We start from the raw sequence: 14,964 nt of genomic DNA, 5'->3' as shown, positions 1-14,964 counted from the left end.
AGGGAAGGGAAGGGAAGGGAAGGGAAGGGAAGGGAAGGGAAGGGAAGGGAAGGGAAGGGAAGGGAAGGGGAAGGGAAGAAGTTTTTCCATAAAAATCAATGGGTGAGTTACTCTGAGACAGACTACAAAAAGAAACCATACTGAGTAGGGAGAGACCTATATTGGAGAAACAAAGTATATTTCCTCAGGAGGCAGAAACAGCTAGGGTCACATATGAATGTTAGAACCACCAAGCAAGTATCTAGCCTAATGCATTTTACTTTTTTCTTTGACATGCTATAATTTCTTTTTCAGGGATGGCTGGAAGGCTGTGTAAGCCTGCTCAGAAACGGTGCTAAGCAGAACATACCTGATAAAAATGGGAGGTTGCCACTACATGCTGCTACTGCAGAGCCTGATGTGAGGTATGTCCCAGGCTCCACCAGCATTTTCTGGTTGAATCTCAACAGGTAGTCCCCAAAACCATCTACCCAGCCCAATGGGGAGCCCGTACCAGGCTGTCATATGAGCAGAGAGGAGGAAAAGCATTGCCTAATGCTTCTATGACAGGGGTACATAGTCAAGCAAGGTGAGGAGACTGATATAAAATAAAAACAGCAGGAGAAAAAAAAATAGAGAAATAGTAAAATTGAAATATATGTGTATAGTAAAGGTTGAAACTCTAGTTTCCCTTGATTGTTCTGGCACCACTCCACAAGAAATGTTACAACCAGTTCTTTATTTCTGGGTTTCTCCTCCAAGTAACATGGGCCAGCATGAGAAAAGTTTTCCACATGACAATCTCTCTGAGAGCCCCTGCTGTGAAGGGGAAGCTGAGGTTTGGTGGAAAGTCTCATTTTTAACTACTCCTACTGGTAAGAACTAAAGCATGCCTCTTGAGAGGAAGTTCCAACAGAGGTCCTCTGTGTCTCATTCTAGCCTGTGATAATAGGAAGGTTTAACATATATTAAGTCTTGATTTGTACTTACTAATAAATTCACTTAAAAAAATAGGAAGTAAATCATGTTTGGAGGAACAGAAAGATATCAGAGACAGTTAAAACATTCAGTAGATGTTAAATATTCACGTGACTTTATCACTGAGGTTATAGATTTGTCATTGTCACCATAGCAGGCCTGCCCAGAGCTCTGTGCATTTCAGCTGATCTTGCTCTCTGGCCTTTTTTAACAGCTTACTTCATTTTCCACCTTCATCATTGCTTTTCACGCATCACTTGGAGAGAATAGTTTAAGGTTTCTGCAGCAGTATGAAAACATTATCATTAAACAAAGCTTCCACAGAAAGACAATGTTTGTACAACACTGCTCATGCTGCTACTTGAAAGGGAACAGTAATCTACTTTAACAGCAGCAGGCAGGGTTCCCTGAACATTTTTCGTATTCTCCATGGACACAGGCAGACCTTTGCTCTAAACAGGAATTCATCAGCTGCTCAGTTCTTTGTCCTCTGTCTCCTCCTGGCTGGAGTTGCCCCTTGCCCAGAAGACATGCCTGGAGCACTGTGCAGGGGCTTTTGCATCGTGCTCATTGTCACTCCTGAGTCTCATGTCGTTATTAAAAAAGTATATGTAGCAGTGAGCTATGAAATGCCTTTTCAGCTGAGTTTAAAAGCTGGCAGTCCCCTGCTAAAACTCCATGTGCTGTTTCCAGCACATGGACCACACAGAAAGCCAGAGACTGTGATCAGCCAGTTCATGTATTATTCCAATAATTGATTAATATGCTTCAATGCAGGTACCACAGAGCCTAAGAGACAAGGTGGAAAGGGAATCCATTCTGTCTTTAAGAATAGAAATCAGAGAAATGTCAGTTGGGATGGCTGAATATCTGCACATGTGAGTGGTAGCATTGCTGTTGGTCTGAGCAAATAAGTAAGCCAAAGTTTGTTGAAAGAGGTTTTACACTCAAAGAACGATATGTCCTTCCCTACACTGGTTTCACTGATGATATCTGGAATTAAACTACAGAACCATGTAACAGATTATATAACAGTGTGATAAAGGAGTTTTAACAGCATATTATTATCTCACGTTCTCTCTGCACACCAGTACGTTTTTACTCAGACTTGTCTTCAGATAGTAAATTTCTGAGATTCTGTTTTGAGTTAATGACCACAAAAAGTCTCTGGCCTATCACTTTTTTAAAAAACTATCCACAACAATCCTAAATCATAATTTTCAGAGTTTCTATAGTATGACTTCACTATGCCATTGGTTGCGTGATTCAAAAAAGAGGTCTAACACCCCTTTCTTAAATGTGACAGCATACATATGTAAATGGATATTAAGTCCTGACAAAGGACTGGGATCTGCCCAGTCTTCACCATTAAGGGATATTCTAGTTTATAAATAAATAAATAAATAAATTTGAACTTCTTGCACCTGATGATGGCATTACCAGACAGATAAGAGATTCACCAGCAGAACTTGCCCTAAGCGTTTGTAAACAGTTTTTAGTTGTTGTTGTTTGTTTGTTTTGTTTGGAATAATGGTCTTTGTGTTTTTTTTTTTAATAATAAGAAAAGGAAAAAACAAATTCACATGCAACACTATCAACTAGATCTGATGAACACACCTGAACACAGTTAGATCTGGAAAAGGTGCTGGAAGTTGTTGAAGATTGTCCTGACAAAAAGCAGCAAAAGATTTTCACTCAGTCTCCTGGCAATCAATGCATGACTGCATGCATTTATCTGTGCACTATCTGTACACTTATCAGAGCTTCCACCTTGACTCTTCATTGTCTTTTAATCTCCTTGCAAAAGAGAGTGTATTTTAAAGTCCATGTTTTGAAGGTTTATTGCAAATTTACACCTTCAGAGTAAGCACAGTTTTGCATAGTGGTCTTACCTAAGGATCCACTAAGGTTTTATCTTTCCTTTTCCTAGACTCAGAACAACAGTACATCCACATTAGCAGCTATATACTATTTGGCTTTCTTAGAGGCTCTGACTCATTTGCATGGTCCTCTACATGATCCAAACACTTATCATCCTACTATGAAACATAACTTATGGTGATTTCAGAAGATCTTCACAGGATGCCATAAGGAAAGGAATAGTAAAAACTCTGCAGTGCTAAAAACATTATTGCAGTTGAATATTGCACGTGACATTTTTATTGTAACTGTTCCCTCCACCAGAGGGGAGTGTTTGTAGTCTGATATTCAATAAGAAGGTGAACCGAAGCATTGCTATGTTTTATACCATAACAATGGCTCTGTCCCAGCAGAAAAACTGTAAGGCCTTGCCAAATGCTATTGGTTTAGGTGTGTATAAATATATAGTATATATGCAGGTACACACATACAAACACATACACAATATCACATTACTCTGAGAGTTACAGAGCATTAAAAATCATTTTAGAAACAGTTCATTAATAGTTCTATTTGTTTAAAACTTTATGAAATAGAATGATGAGGTATTGCTGCCCAAAACTGCACACATGTATAGCATTACGTATTCTGATTCTACCCCAGCAATCAACATAAGAATTCTTCCTAGTGGGTCTGCATTTGATTCACAAAGTTTTGACAATAAGCCATAAAGTCTCATTTGCTTTTCTAATACGACAAAGTGCAGGCCTAAGATTCTGACCTGTGCCCGTTACTAATACTGATTTTTCTTGAAATTGCATGCCCTTTTTTCTCAAAAGATGTCGAATTTTCAGGTTTAGTCAGGAGCACAGCACACTGATTATGTCATTGCTTCCACAGGCTCCTGAATGTGCTTCTGCAGCAGTCAAATCTTAGTGAAATTAATCATCAGGACAATGAGGTGAGTGAGCTTGTTCTGTAAGTCACTGTCCTAGGCTCTGGGATCATACAGTTCATGCTGTTCAGAAAGAGTCCACTGAACTATCAATTTTATGGTAAGACAATGCACAAGTCAGATATTTCTGTAATGTTGTTGCTGAACTCTGAAACCCTATCACATTTTTCCCACAATGATGCACCTTTACACTAATAACACTTCTCCATATACTGCCAGCTCTGAGATATCTTCAGACAGTCTCTTAACTCACTTGCTAAGACATAAATTACTTTTGATCCTTTTTAAGTTGGACCTGGCTTAAATCTTCACCTTTTCCAAACGCCCTATCATTAAAGAGCTAACTGTTCACAGAAAAAATAACAGAAACCTGGTATTGCACAGAACAAGCATGGAGGAACAAGAATTTATGCTAGGTTACTCTGATCCTTAAAGAACTTGGCCCTGCATGTACACACACAGTGTACACAGGAGAGTGTCAGCTTCCCAAATGTGTTCTCCAGATAAAGAAGCCAAGGCACAAGAGAGACTCTGGACATCTTTTCCTGTGTTTGTCTTTGCTCTAGCAATTGCTCAAGGGTGTTTCTCTTCTCCATGGTGCCAGAACCACCACAGGGCTGCTAATTTTCTCTCTTCCCATGAGTTTTCCTTATCTACTGGATGGTTTGCAGACCCCACTTACAACAGCCTAAACCAGACATATGGTTTGTCTTGGCATAGAATTATGTTGCTAATGAGTTGCATGTAACCATGAATGACAATTTCAAGCCATAATGGTTTGCTGTGATGCATCACTGAATGCAAATTGGAACTTTTAGTCTAGGTCATTTGGCATGGGAATGCTATTTGTTCAAATGTCACTGCTAAACCCTGAATATTAATGTTTTCTGAAAAGTGTGGAACCTCACAAATTATTTCTGCTAATGAAGCTGTTCTCCTGGCATAAGTAAAACACTTCAGTTTTCCCATCTACACTTGAGAAAAACACACTGATCAATGCATGAACACACAAACGGTAAAAAATACATCTGGAGGTTTCATAGTTTCCACAACTGAGGCTTTCTGTGGGTTTATTGTGAAGCTTTGTGAGACAACAATGGGAAGAAACATTCCCTGAAAAAGCCTAGAATCTGAGCAAAAGCAGTATCACAATATATTTCCCAGGGGCAAACGCAGCCTCTGAATGCTATTTCAGGTCCCCTTTTACTGGATTGCACCCATCTATGAAACTGCTGGTTTGGTTTGGTTTTAGTATTTGGTTTTCTCCTTTTATGTCCCCTATTACTCTTTATTTTTAATAGATGTGCAACTGTTGGGCTTTCTTATTTTTAACATTACATTTTTTAGATCTTCAGAGCCCTACAGCTTTGACAGTTCTGATATCACCCTCAGGCTTCCTCTCACAACTGCAGATGCCACTCAAGGGTGCTATCACCTTGCACAAAGCAGATGGGCATAAGCTGGATAGCCATCGCCCACTGCAGCCTGCCCACACGTGTGAGGTGCTGTTCCGACCAGCTCAACTCTGTACTCTTTTGGGCACTCCAGAAGGACACGTGGAACACTAATTATTAGAAAAGAAAAAGAGACCAAAACAGGAAGCAGCCCTACGCTCTAAATTCTTGGTATACCTGCACCTTGAATGCCGGCTACAAGAGTCATCCGAAAAAGCGTATACAACAACAGGAACAGAAAAGGACTACAATGATTATTTAGAATAGCTTCCTTTCATGGGTAGGTCAGTAACCAGAGCAAACTAACTACAATGGGACGTTCAGGATGGCAGCTATGTCAGAGGGATGGTATAATACAAGTTCACGACATCGTGAACAGCACGGAGAAGATGAGAATGACTGTTTGCTGTCTTTTACATCTAAAATAATGCAGACACCCACAGAAATTATCAGGCAGCAGTGAATGTATATGAAGAAAATGAAAGGAAGCACTTTTTCACAGAATGAGTGGTTACCACATGGAGGTCTGGATGGCACAAGAAGTCATAAGTGAGATTGCCAAATGTTGTGTGACTGTATAACACTGAGCCTTACTTCTTATATTTTCTCGCTAAACATCTCCTACTGACCCCGCACTAGGAAGGTCTTTGGTGCCTACACACAGTTTTTACACTCTTACTTTACAGCTGGCTGCTTCTGGCTATGACAAGAACAAGGAAAAACTTGTTTTTTTCAAGGATTTTGCCCTTTTGTCCATATCAACAGACTGAGAGCAGATGCTGAGAAGCTGGCCTAGTACACTGTAGCTTCCCTTCTTCCAGTGACTTTTCCTGCTCTCCAGGGTTAGCTGTGAGGACCCATGTCCAGTCTGGAAACACTCCACTCAAACCTCACTTCAGAGCCTCACATTGGGTGTCTGTCAACAGTAATTGGTCCGAAATACCAAAATCTTGGTCCACCAGTATCAGTGGCAAAGCTCTCATTAATTCCAGTGGGTTTGGGATTTCATCCTCATTTTTGTTTTTACAAAACTTAACCCCTTATGACTAAGCTTTGTAAAACCAAGCTAAGACCAAAACTGCTCTTCTTCATCTGTTGTATTTTGTCATCATCCATACTTAAGCCATGTAAGGACTTGAAAATATACCTGATAAATGAAAGCTGAGGGGTTCAAACTTTTACATAAAAAATACTGCTAACAACTTCCAGTATTATTTCACTGATAAGTTGTCTGCTTGAATGCTTTACAGCTTGTGCTTTATCTGGGTTATTGCCAATTGGATTTATGGTTTTCCATGTCAAGTTTACATTTCTTTTCCACTCTACATTTTTTTTTTTGTTTTTAACATTTTAGAACCCAGAAAAGACCCTTAAAATACATTTTCAGTGTTAACAGGTAGTAAATAGCACCTCCCCAAAGTAAAATGTTACCTCATCTGAACAACATTAGCAATTTTTAAAAAACATGCTGCTGTTGTAATTTCATGCAGAAAGTCTTTGATATTATGGTTTTAGAGTAAATTATAAGTGTGTTTAACAGTGTTGATGACAAGGTGATATTACAGGCCATGAATTCTCTAATCTACTGAGACTGACTAGACACAGGTAAACTGGAATGAAAATGCAGGTAAATCAGTTAACATTTGCTTTGTTTTATTCCTAAACAGTTAATATGGGATGCTTATATTGTGTGTCTTTTTGTTGACATCACTGGGGCAGTTCCTTAGCTTGCTAAATAGTGTCAGCTAAAATTCTAGCTTATAATACTTATTTTGAATCAAAGATAAAGCCTAAGATAAGTATCACATGGTGTCATGACAGAGCACCAGCCTACAATAGTCCTTTCTCACTGAACATAAACTTAGCAGTGAGGAACCATTCCCCAGCTGTCATTTTTTTGTGATGACCATGCATTTTTTAGATGGGCATGGAAGAAACATTCATATTTGTATAGATACTCTGTAATGACTCCAAAAAGATGATTGCTAGGTTCCCTCTTAATAATTATTTCAGAAGTTGTAACTGATCTTTCCAAGTCAAGACAGAGTGGAAAGAGTCAGTCCAGCCAAAATGGTTTCAGAACTGTCTAGCTTATCTGTAGTTGAAAGAGACGTGAAGGGAGCTACCATGCATGATCATTATTTGCTCTCTGGGTTTGTGGCTTTCAGGGAATGACTTCACTCCACTGGGCTGCTTTCCACAACAGGCCCCAGCACGCACAGACCCTGCTGCACAAGGGAGCAGACCTGACCCTGGTGGACAAAGACTTCAAAACCGCGCTGCACTGGGCCGTTCAGGTGAGACACAGCTGCGGTTTCATCAGGCAGTTGCTTGAACTGAGCCGGCTATTGTGTTGTCCTAAATGAAATGAGAAAAAAGGATGCTAAGAATGTCCAGTAACACCCCCAGCATTTTGCCAGTGGCATGGGACAAGGATCTAAGACCTGCTCCAGAGAGCAAGGTGTGCTTCATGTAGACTGAGCTCTGTTGCCCTGAACAGTTATCATTTATCTCACTGGGACTACAAGAGTGTTTCATGTGCTTAGATTTTTTCACTGAATCAGGTTTGTAGAAATCTGCAGCTTAAATAGTCTTTCTAACAATCTTTGAGAATATAATAATGTAAATGCGATCTAAAATATCCTTTAAAATAAATAGTTGTGGAACAATTGGTAGAGGGGTTGAGCCCCTGCTTCTGTGGAAATTAAGGAGGATGGGGAGACAGACACATTTCCCACTGAGCTGTATCTTCCTATCTCCCATGCAAAAGAAAAAAAAAAAAGTCAAATTGCTAAAAATGATGTGGGAGATCATTGGAGAAGAAAAACACATAGGTAAATAAATGCATATGACATTTAACACTCTTACAGAATTGGTAATATGCTTATTAGCAAGTGGTCTAAAATAGTGTAGTTTAAAAAGTTATGCATAAGCTTTACTGCAAAAACATCCCAGATGAAAGGATAGCAATCATACAAACATGTTTGTACTTGCTCAATTGCCATAACAAGTTCCAGTACCAGTGTTCAAAACACCTGCTCAACAGAGAAGCAAAAATAGAACTTGAATAAAAATCCAGTAACGTTTTCCTACAATGACTAAATATTTGCATCCTCACCTTTTGGTCCAAGTAAACTCATCTTAAAATATGTGCCAACAAAGAAATAAAAAATCTCTGAACTGCCACATGCTATAAATGAGTAAGGACATCTAGAAAGAATAATCTGTTTCCTTCAACCACAGCCTCCCACAGATGGTTCAGGCACAATAGGCTCAAATTTTGTTTTTCTGAAATTGAGTTATATTTTGGCCTCTGCAACTGGTGTTATTTCACCAACAGTTTCATTCTTTAATCCTGATCAGTCTGAACTTCGGTTACTTCCTTTACTCTTTTGTCTTCGGAAACTAAAGGTATCTAGTCTAAAATCCGTTGTGTGTTTTTTCTAGGCTTGCTCCTCCCACTTTCTCTCATAAATGTGCAGAACAACTCTTAAGAAAGGGAGAAATTGCAGCTGCACAAAACCCACTTTGCCCCAGGTGGAGGTAAATCATAAATCACTCTTCTTTCTCCCTCTAAGCTGCTCCCAGAAGTAAGAGAAAATATGAGTAGGATGAGACCCTTTCTCTTCTTGACAGATTCCTGCAATGAAGCCTTATAAACTACGTCCTTCATCCACATATTTCTCATAATATAGGTCAAGAAGGGCTAGTGCAAATACCAGAGCATGGAATAGATCTGCTAGCATTTCCCTTACTCAGGCTTGGCCAAGAAGAAATATTTTCAGCCACTGCTCTTTCTTGCTCTATTAGGCCCAAGAGAAATAGATACTGTGGACAGCCATGGCTTTGTCTGCTGTTACAGCTCTGCTGCATGTGATCATCATTCCCACGTACCAATTTTTAATATGCTCAGTGAATGTTTTCCCCTGGAGATCAAAAGATGAAGGCAGGGCTGTGCTCATTGAGAAGACCGTGTCAAGCAATGTTTAATAACCTCTTCCATAGCTACTGGAAAGGGACTCATTTTCCTTTAAGAATTGCTTTTATATCTTCGGAGCACAAGAGACTCACAGAGCTCAAGCAGTAACAGCTGCAGGGGTTGTTTTTGTCTGAATAGGGCCTTGTGTTTAATTTAATTTTTAAAAAACTCAGTAAGGGGAAGACCAGGCATAACACAGAAACTTGTTTCAGAGACTGCAGAAAAGAAGGCAGTTTGTGCACACTGGACTGAAACTCAGAGCAGGACCACGTAAAAACCATCATCCACCACCAAAAATCGAATTCTCACATGTGTTCCATACAGAATAATTGCTCTATGCTGTCTGTTTCAAAGAACACATGTTTGATACTTGGTTTTCCACCAGACAGACAGGGTCTGTCGAGTCCCAGCCCTAAAGACACCTTGCCCACACCAAGATCTGCTGTACTGAGAAGCTCAACCTTCCTGCTGTTCGAGTTCATGTCTTCAGTGCAAATGTGTCAGCATCAGTGCCGAAAACACAAATCATTTTGGTTCGAAGTGGGAATGCCTCATGTCAAATCTTTCACACATGCACTATTTTCAAGTCAGTACAGATAGGGCTATAGTAGGGGTGTCTTAGGAGGTGTTTCTCTCTTTTCATTCCAATCAGCAATAACTGCTGTAATCAGAAGGAAGCATACCATTATAAACAAAACCTGTTACTTGATACTGGAATTAAGTTTAAAGCCTTTTTAAGAGTCCTAGATAATGATGTCATTGAAATCCTTGTAAAATACAGTATATGATATATTATTATACACTAGCATGCTCTATAGTACTACATCATAATGGTATTATTAGTACCCTAGAAACAGTACACTATTACCCTAGGAAGATTTATAGTCTCCCTGCATTGTCTTGCCACTTCCTATGGTTTTTACCAGAAGTTTCTTTGTCTCTTTCTTAACACTCTGGCTCCCAAAGTCATATGATTATGTAAAAATATCAGCTTTCATTTTAAGAATAAACAAACAATCAAACCAAGATTTCTAGTGATTGTTTCATGTAAAGTAAAAAAAGAAAAAAAAAAAAAACTTCTAAGATAAAAAGAAGCTGTTGAATATAATATTCTGCCTTGTGGAGCTGAGCTTCTGATTTTTTTATTTATGTTTTGATTTGCAGTGCTAATATTTAAAAAAATAAAAAAATTAAAAAATCTTGGGATATTTTTTTCTTAGGAACAAATGAATTATTTAATTCCCTCCTTTCCTGAGAGCAGAAAGAAATACCTGTAAAGAAATACCTGTATAACTCACACACACTGTAAAAGAAAAGCACGGACAATTACTTTTTTGTGTTTGACTGGAAAGACGTGGCAGCCTCTCTGTAATGTCTCCGAGGTGAGAGCACACTTGCATTTCAGGACATCTAGGAAATAACTAGCTACTCTGTTGCTGCAGGGGACAGCAAAAGACAAAACTAAACACCCAGCCCAGGGGCAGGAGGAAGGTCCCAGAGCAGGCAGTGGTGGCTGGGGCTAGGTCTGTCTCTAGGCATCATTCTGCACCCATCCTCTCTGCCCAGCACCCCAGTTTTTCTCCTGTGGGCTGCCTATATTGGAAGTATTCAGAGAGAAACTTCTCAGGCCTCTTAAAAAGTAGTGGGTGTTTCTTCATGGCAGATGTGTTTGCTGCTGAAGTAGGCCAGAAAAGATGCATGAACTGAGCACCTTTCACAGTCTGGGAGGTTTCAGGCAGATTTCTTTTGTTGCAAATTTGGATGTGGTTTCTCTTTGTTTCATGCAGTTTTCTAGAGATAGCTATAAAAGGAGAGCAGCACTTTATTTTTTTTTAAGTCACTAAAATTTAAAGACAATTTTGACTGCCAAGGAATGAATGAAAAAAATAGATTCACTATATTTTTTTTTAACCATTACCTTAAGAAATCCCTTTCTTGTGCAAATATTGTCATATATTTACAAAAAAGTAAAGCTGTTGCTTATGGAGGATGGGCCACTGCATAGCAGCGGGGCTCTATAGAGTGAGCTGTCAAGCTGCAAAATGAGGAAGAAAAGTGATTTCAAAAAGTTGGTTTTGAGTAAGAAACAAACATGCTCCAATACCATCAGGAGCTTTTAATTTGGAAGACTTAAAAAAATTTACAGTATGGCCAGCTGACTTCAGATGCCCAGGGACATTCCCTAGTGCTACTTAGATTTCTATTGCAGCTGTGACCTATTTTTCCACTTCCTTTTATGACAGATTGTAAATTGAAGGCCCCTGTGACTTCTGTGTGGTATAGAAGTGTACAATATCGATATACAAACTCATCAGTACAACCTGATTATCAGAAAAACTGCCTTTGCCCAAAATAATTAATTGTTAAACAGTAAATTCTTCAAGTACGAACATGCTGTTCATAATACAATTATTTGTGCCAATCAAATTTCTAAGGAAATCAATTGCAAAACTCCCAATGAGGCTAGCAGGATTAGGGCAAAACCTGTAGGTAAGTGCAGGATAATTGCCAGACCTCTTCTTAGCACAGTCTCTGTGTAACTCTGCAAGTGGATGCCAGAACATGAGTAATGTGCACACACACCTTTTCAGTATCTATAAATGCTCTAATCTCCTATGCCTTACAAAAAGCACTGGGAGACAAAGATTTACATTTCTCTGATAGCAGTAAGGAATAAATCCTTATGCTACTGCAGGAAAAAAAAAAAAACATAAATAAAATAAAAAAATAAAAAAGACCCCTTTTTCAGAGCACATAAACAAACAGCTCATCCAGAGAAATCAGTCCTCACAACAATGTACTACCAGGGGAAAGCTGCCAAGTAACTTTAGTCATAGGCACAGTGCACAGTAAATCATACTTGGTTATTATGGAAGAGTCCAAGTGAAAATAAATTCTCAGAGAGACTTGGCTAGTATGTCATTAAGGTTTGTGCTTGAGCAAAGAGAGGATGAGAGAGGCAGTGACATATGATAGCCACACAGGTAAGGCTCTGTGACTATCCTTGTCACTTGGTAGCTCCTTCCAACAGCCACCAAGGTTGCTGAGAGGATAAAAAATATGTTAAGGAACACTTTGTCCCTTTGTTGTAGTAGAGGCAGTGCTCTAAGGACCACAGGACAAAGTATCCCGTACGACAACAACACGTTTTCTTTCCAAAAGTACCACAAATTCAAGCCAAGCTGGGATGCTCCGAGTCGGCAAGAGACGCCGTCTCAGTGGGTGTCTGAGGCTGAAGCACTAGGGTTAGGAGAAGACAAATGAGCTTCTCTGTGAGCTGGCTGTGTCTCACCAATGTAACTACAACGGCGTCAGTAGAGTTGTTGTTAATTTATGTTGGTTTGCCATCAGAAACACACCCTGTGAAGTGCCTGGGCTGCTTCCAGGCAGCTCTTGGCAAAGCGTCACTGGCAGGAGGAAAGCTGACGATGGTATTACGGGTTGTTCCTTCCCTCAGCACAGGGCCCATTTGACCCTGTCCCCTGAGTGCAGAGAAACCACAGGGTGTTCCAAATTCTTGCACTGGTGCTCCACTGCCATCACAGCCACATGGCAGCCAGGGCATGGCAGCAGCAGACACAGAGCTAACATGCTCCCGTTCCTCAGGAGCTTTCACTCATCCAGGGTACAGAGGAGGGATGCTAGAAGTCCTTAACAATGAGAGAAAGCTCCCGTGAGCGCAAAACCCTTCAACCCAGCAACCCGAGCTGCCAGCTTTATGGAGGCTTCTCCCTGCAGTAGGAGCTGCAGCATGTCTCTGCTCTTGAGTATGATGTTCTCCACGTTTAAAACATCAGGCACTGCGTCTCACATCTAAAACAGAAAATTCCTTCACAGTGAAGGTCTTGCACTTATTCTAGGCTGAAATTCTGAACTTGTCTTGCAGTAGAGGTAATGACATAACACACTGCTGGCATTTGATTTCAGTAAGAACTGAATTTCTAAATCAAGAAGGAAAAAAATGTGGCTTTGAAAGGGAAGAGGCATTTACTAATGTAATAACCTCAGCTGGAGTTAAAAAAGAAAGCCATCCACAGGCAAACTACCTGTTCACATTTTTGCAATGGGTTGCTCAACAAATACTTGAAATGGCTCACATGCCTTCATTTCAGCAAAGGAGGAAAATAAATTTCTTATTTTCTTCTAGGGCTCTCTTGGTGTTCTTACAGTCAATTTCATATTAAAATGCACAGTGTGTGCCTGTGAGGGATATGAGGACAAATAAAAGCGTTGTGAAAACAGACAGCATTCTGTAACACACAACTCAAACAGCACCTCATGATGCACAAGGATGATTTCCAGGAGGAAGCCAGAAGTATGACTGCAAATTTTATATAATCTAAAGTTTTTCTTTGGGAAAACAAGTTATCTCCCATAGCAGCTTGCTGCTGCAAACCATGTGAAATGATGGTTAGACGTTCAGAGTCAGAGAAGAAAGACATCAAAGAGAAAGTCAAAGCTTTGGATTCACAAGTGTGGAATTCTGAAAGAAGGGAAGATGGAAGAAGGTGAATCACAGGCAGCCCTAAAGGGAGATGCTAATGTTAAGAAGCAAGATAAGAGCTGCTAGTGGGGAATTTCTATCTAGCAAATATAGCTATAGGAAGGCTTTAAACTGCATAGAGGCATTCAGGCATTCAGAAGAAAAACACTTGTCAGGGCTTCCTGAAAACAGTTAAGTGGTCCATAGCTTGTTCCTGTCCCCTTCCCATATGTACATTCCTGGTAGACACAAGCCAGTGTAGCACACTCCCTTCACATGATTGTTCTCTTTTCGAAATTGTAACATCTACTTCACCAGAGTATTCTGACAAAAGGAAAAAAATAATCCCCTATACAGCGCAGTGAACATGGAAAACATTGTACAATGTGTAACTGAAGACCTAGCAGAATAAAATGCAATGTTGTGGCACAATATTGTAGAAGTCACAATAAACTGCACAAATAAAATTATAGTTCTATACATCCATTGGGCATGCACAAGGTCCAGGTACAAGAAAAAAGGTTGTAGTGAAGATGATGATAAATTAAGCAGACACAGGTAAGGAAAAAAAAAAAAAAAGTCAAAACAAGAAAAACATCCCAAATATGTAGGATTCTCCTCATGGTATTTGGTACAGTGGATATTTCTTGAAGAATTATTTTCTTGTTTTGAGAGCAGAGATGCAATTGTCAGAAGCTGGACTTTATATTCACCAGTTTAAAGAAAATGAGGTTTTAATCAAGCAAAAGTGATAGCTAGCGAACCTTACATTTGTGAATTTGTTGTTAACCACTGTCTGGAGATGACACATGTTTCAAACAAAATCTTGTATAAAGTAGATTGAGAATTTGCTTTTCAAGGGCACCTGTATCAAAGCTTTAGGACATTTCTTCTTGATTAAGTTTTTTATGATGAGTTACCTAAGAAAGTTTTGTCAAGGGAATGAATAAGGGCTGGAAGCTGAAGGGTGTGAGATGGGACAAAACTGTTGGGATCCCCACAGAATGAGATAGAAACACAAAACCAAAAAATAACTATTAATCTCAGAACAATGCTGAAAAGGTTTTGAATTTAAAAAAAAAAAAAAAGAGGGGAGGGGGGGAGGGCAGAGGAAGAACAAAAAAAAAAAAATGAAAGAAAAAAAAAAGAAGAAGATGATGAAATATAGAGATACACACAATAAGATTTAAAAAAACATGTAATTTTCCTATGGTAGATTTACCACTGAACATCCTAGTCTAACAACAGTACTGTGGGTTCATAGTAAATTTACCAC

General features: G+C 39.4%; 1 protein-coding gene across 2 annotated transcripts in view; it reads left to right on the top strand.

Moving 5' to 3' along the window:
- ANKRD55 (ankyrin repeat domain 55) overlaps positions 1 to 14,964 on the top strand; it is a 49,399-nt gene that overhangs the window by 13,034 nt on the left and 21,401 nt on the right. For both annotated transcript variants that reach the window (XM_072031414.1, XM_027446766.3), the window contains 3 exons: positions 295 to 404; positions 3,718 to 3,778; positions 7,395 to 7,523. In XM_072031414.1, coding sequence (XP_071887515.1) covers positions 295 to 404; positions 3,718 to 3,778; positions 7,395 to 7,523 — 300 coding nt within the window. The remainder of the gene's footprint in view (positions 1 to 294; positions 405 to 3,717; positions 3,779 to 7,394; positions 7,524 to 14,964) is intronic.

This window comes from Anas platyrhynchos, chromosome Z (assembly GCF_047663525.1).
Source record: "Anas platyrhynchos isolate ZD024472 breed Pekin duck chromosome Z, IASCAAS_PekinDuck_T2T, whole genome shotgun sequence".
Lineage (NCBI taxonomy): Eukaryota > Metazoa > Chordata > Aves > Anseriformes > Anatidae > Anas > Anas platyrhynchos.
The sequence above is the reverse complement of the archived record's forward strand: the minus strand, read 5'-3'. Positions and strand labels throughout refer to the sequence as shown.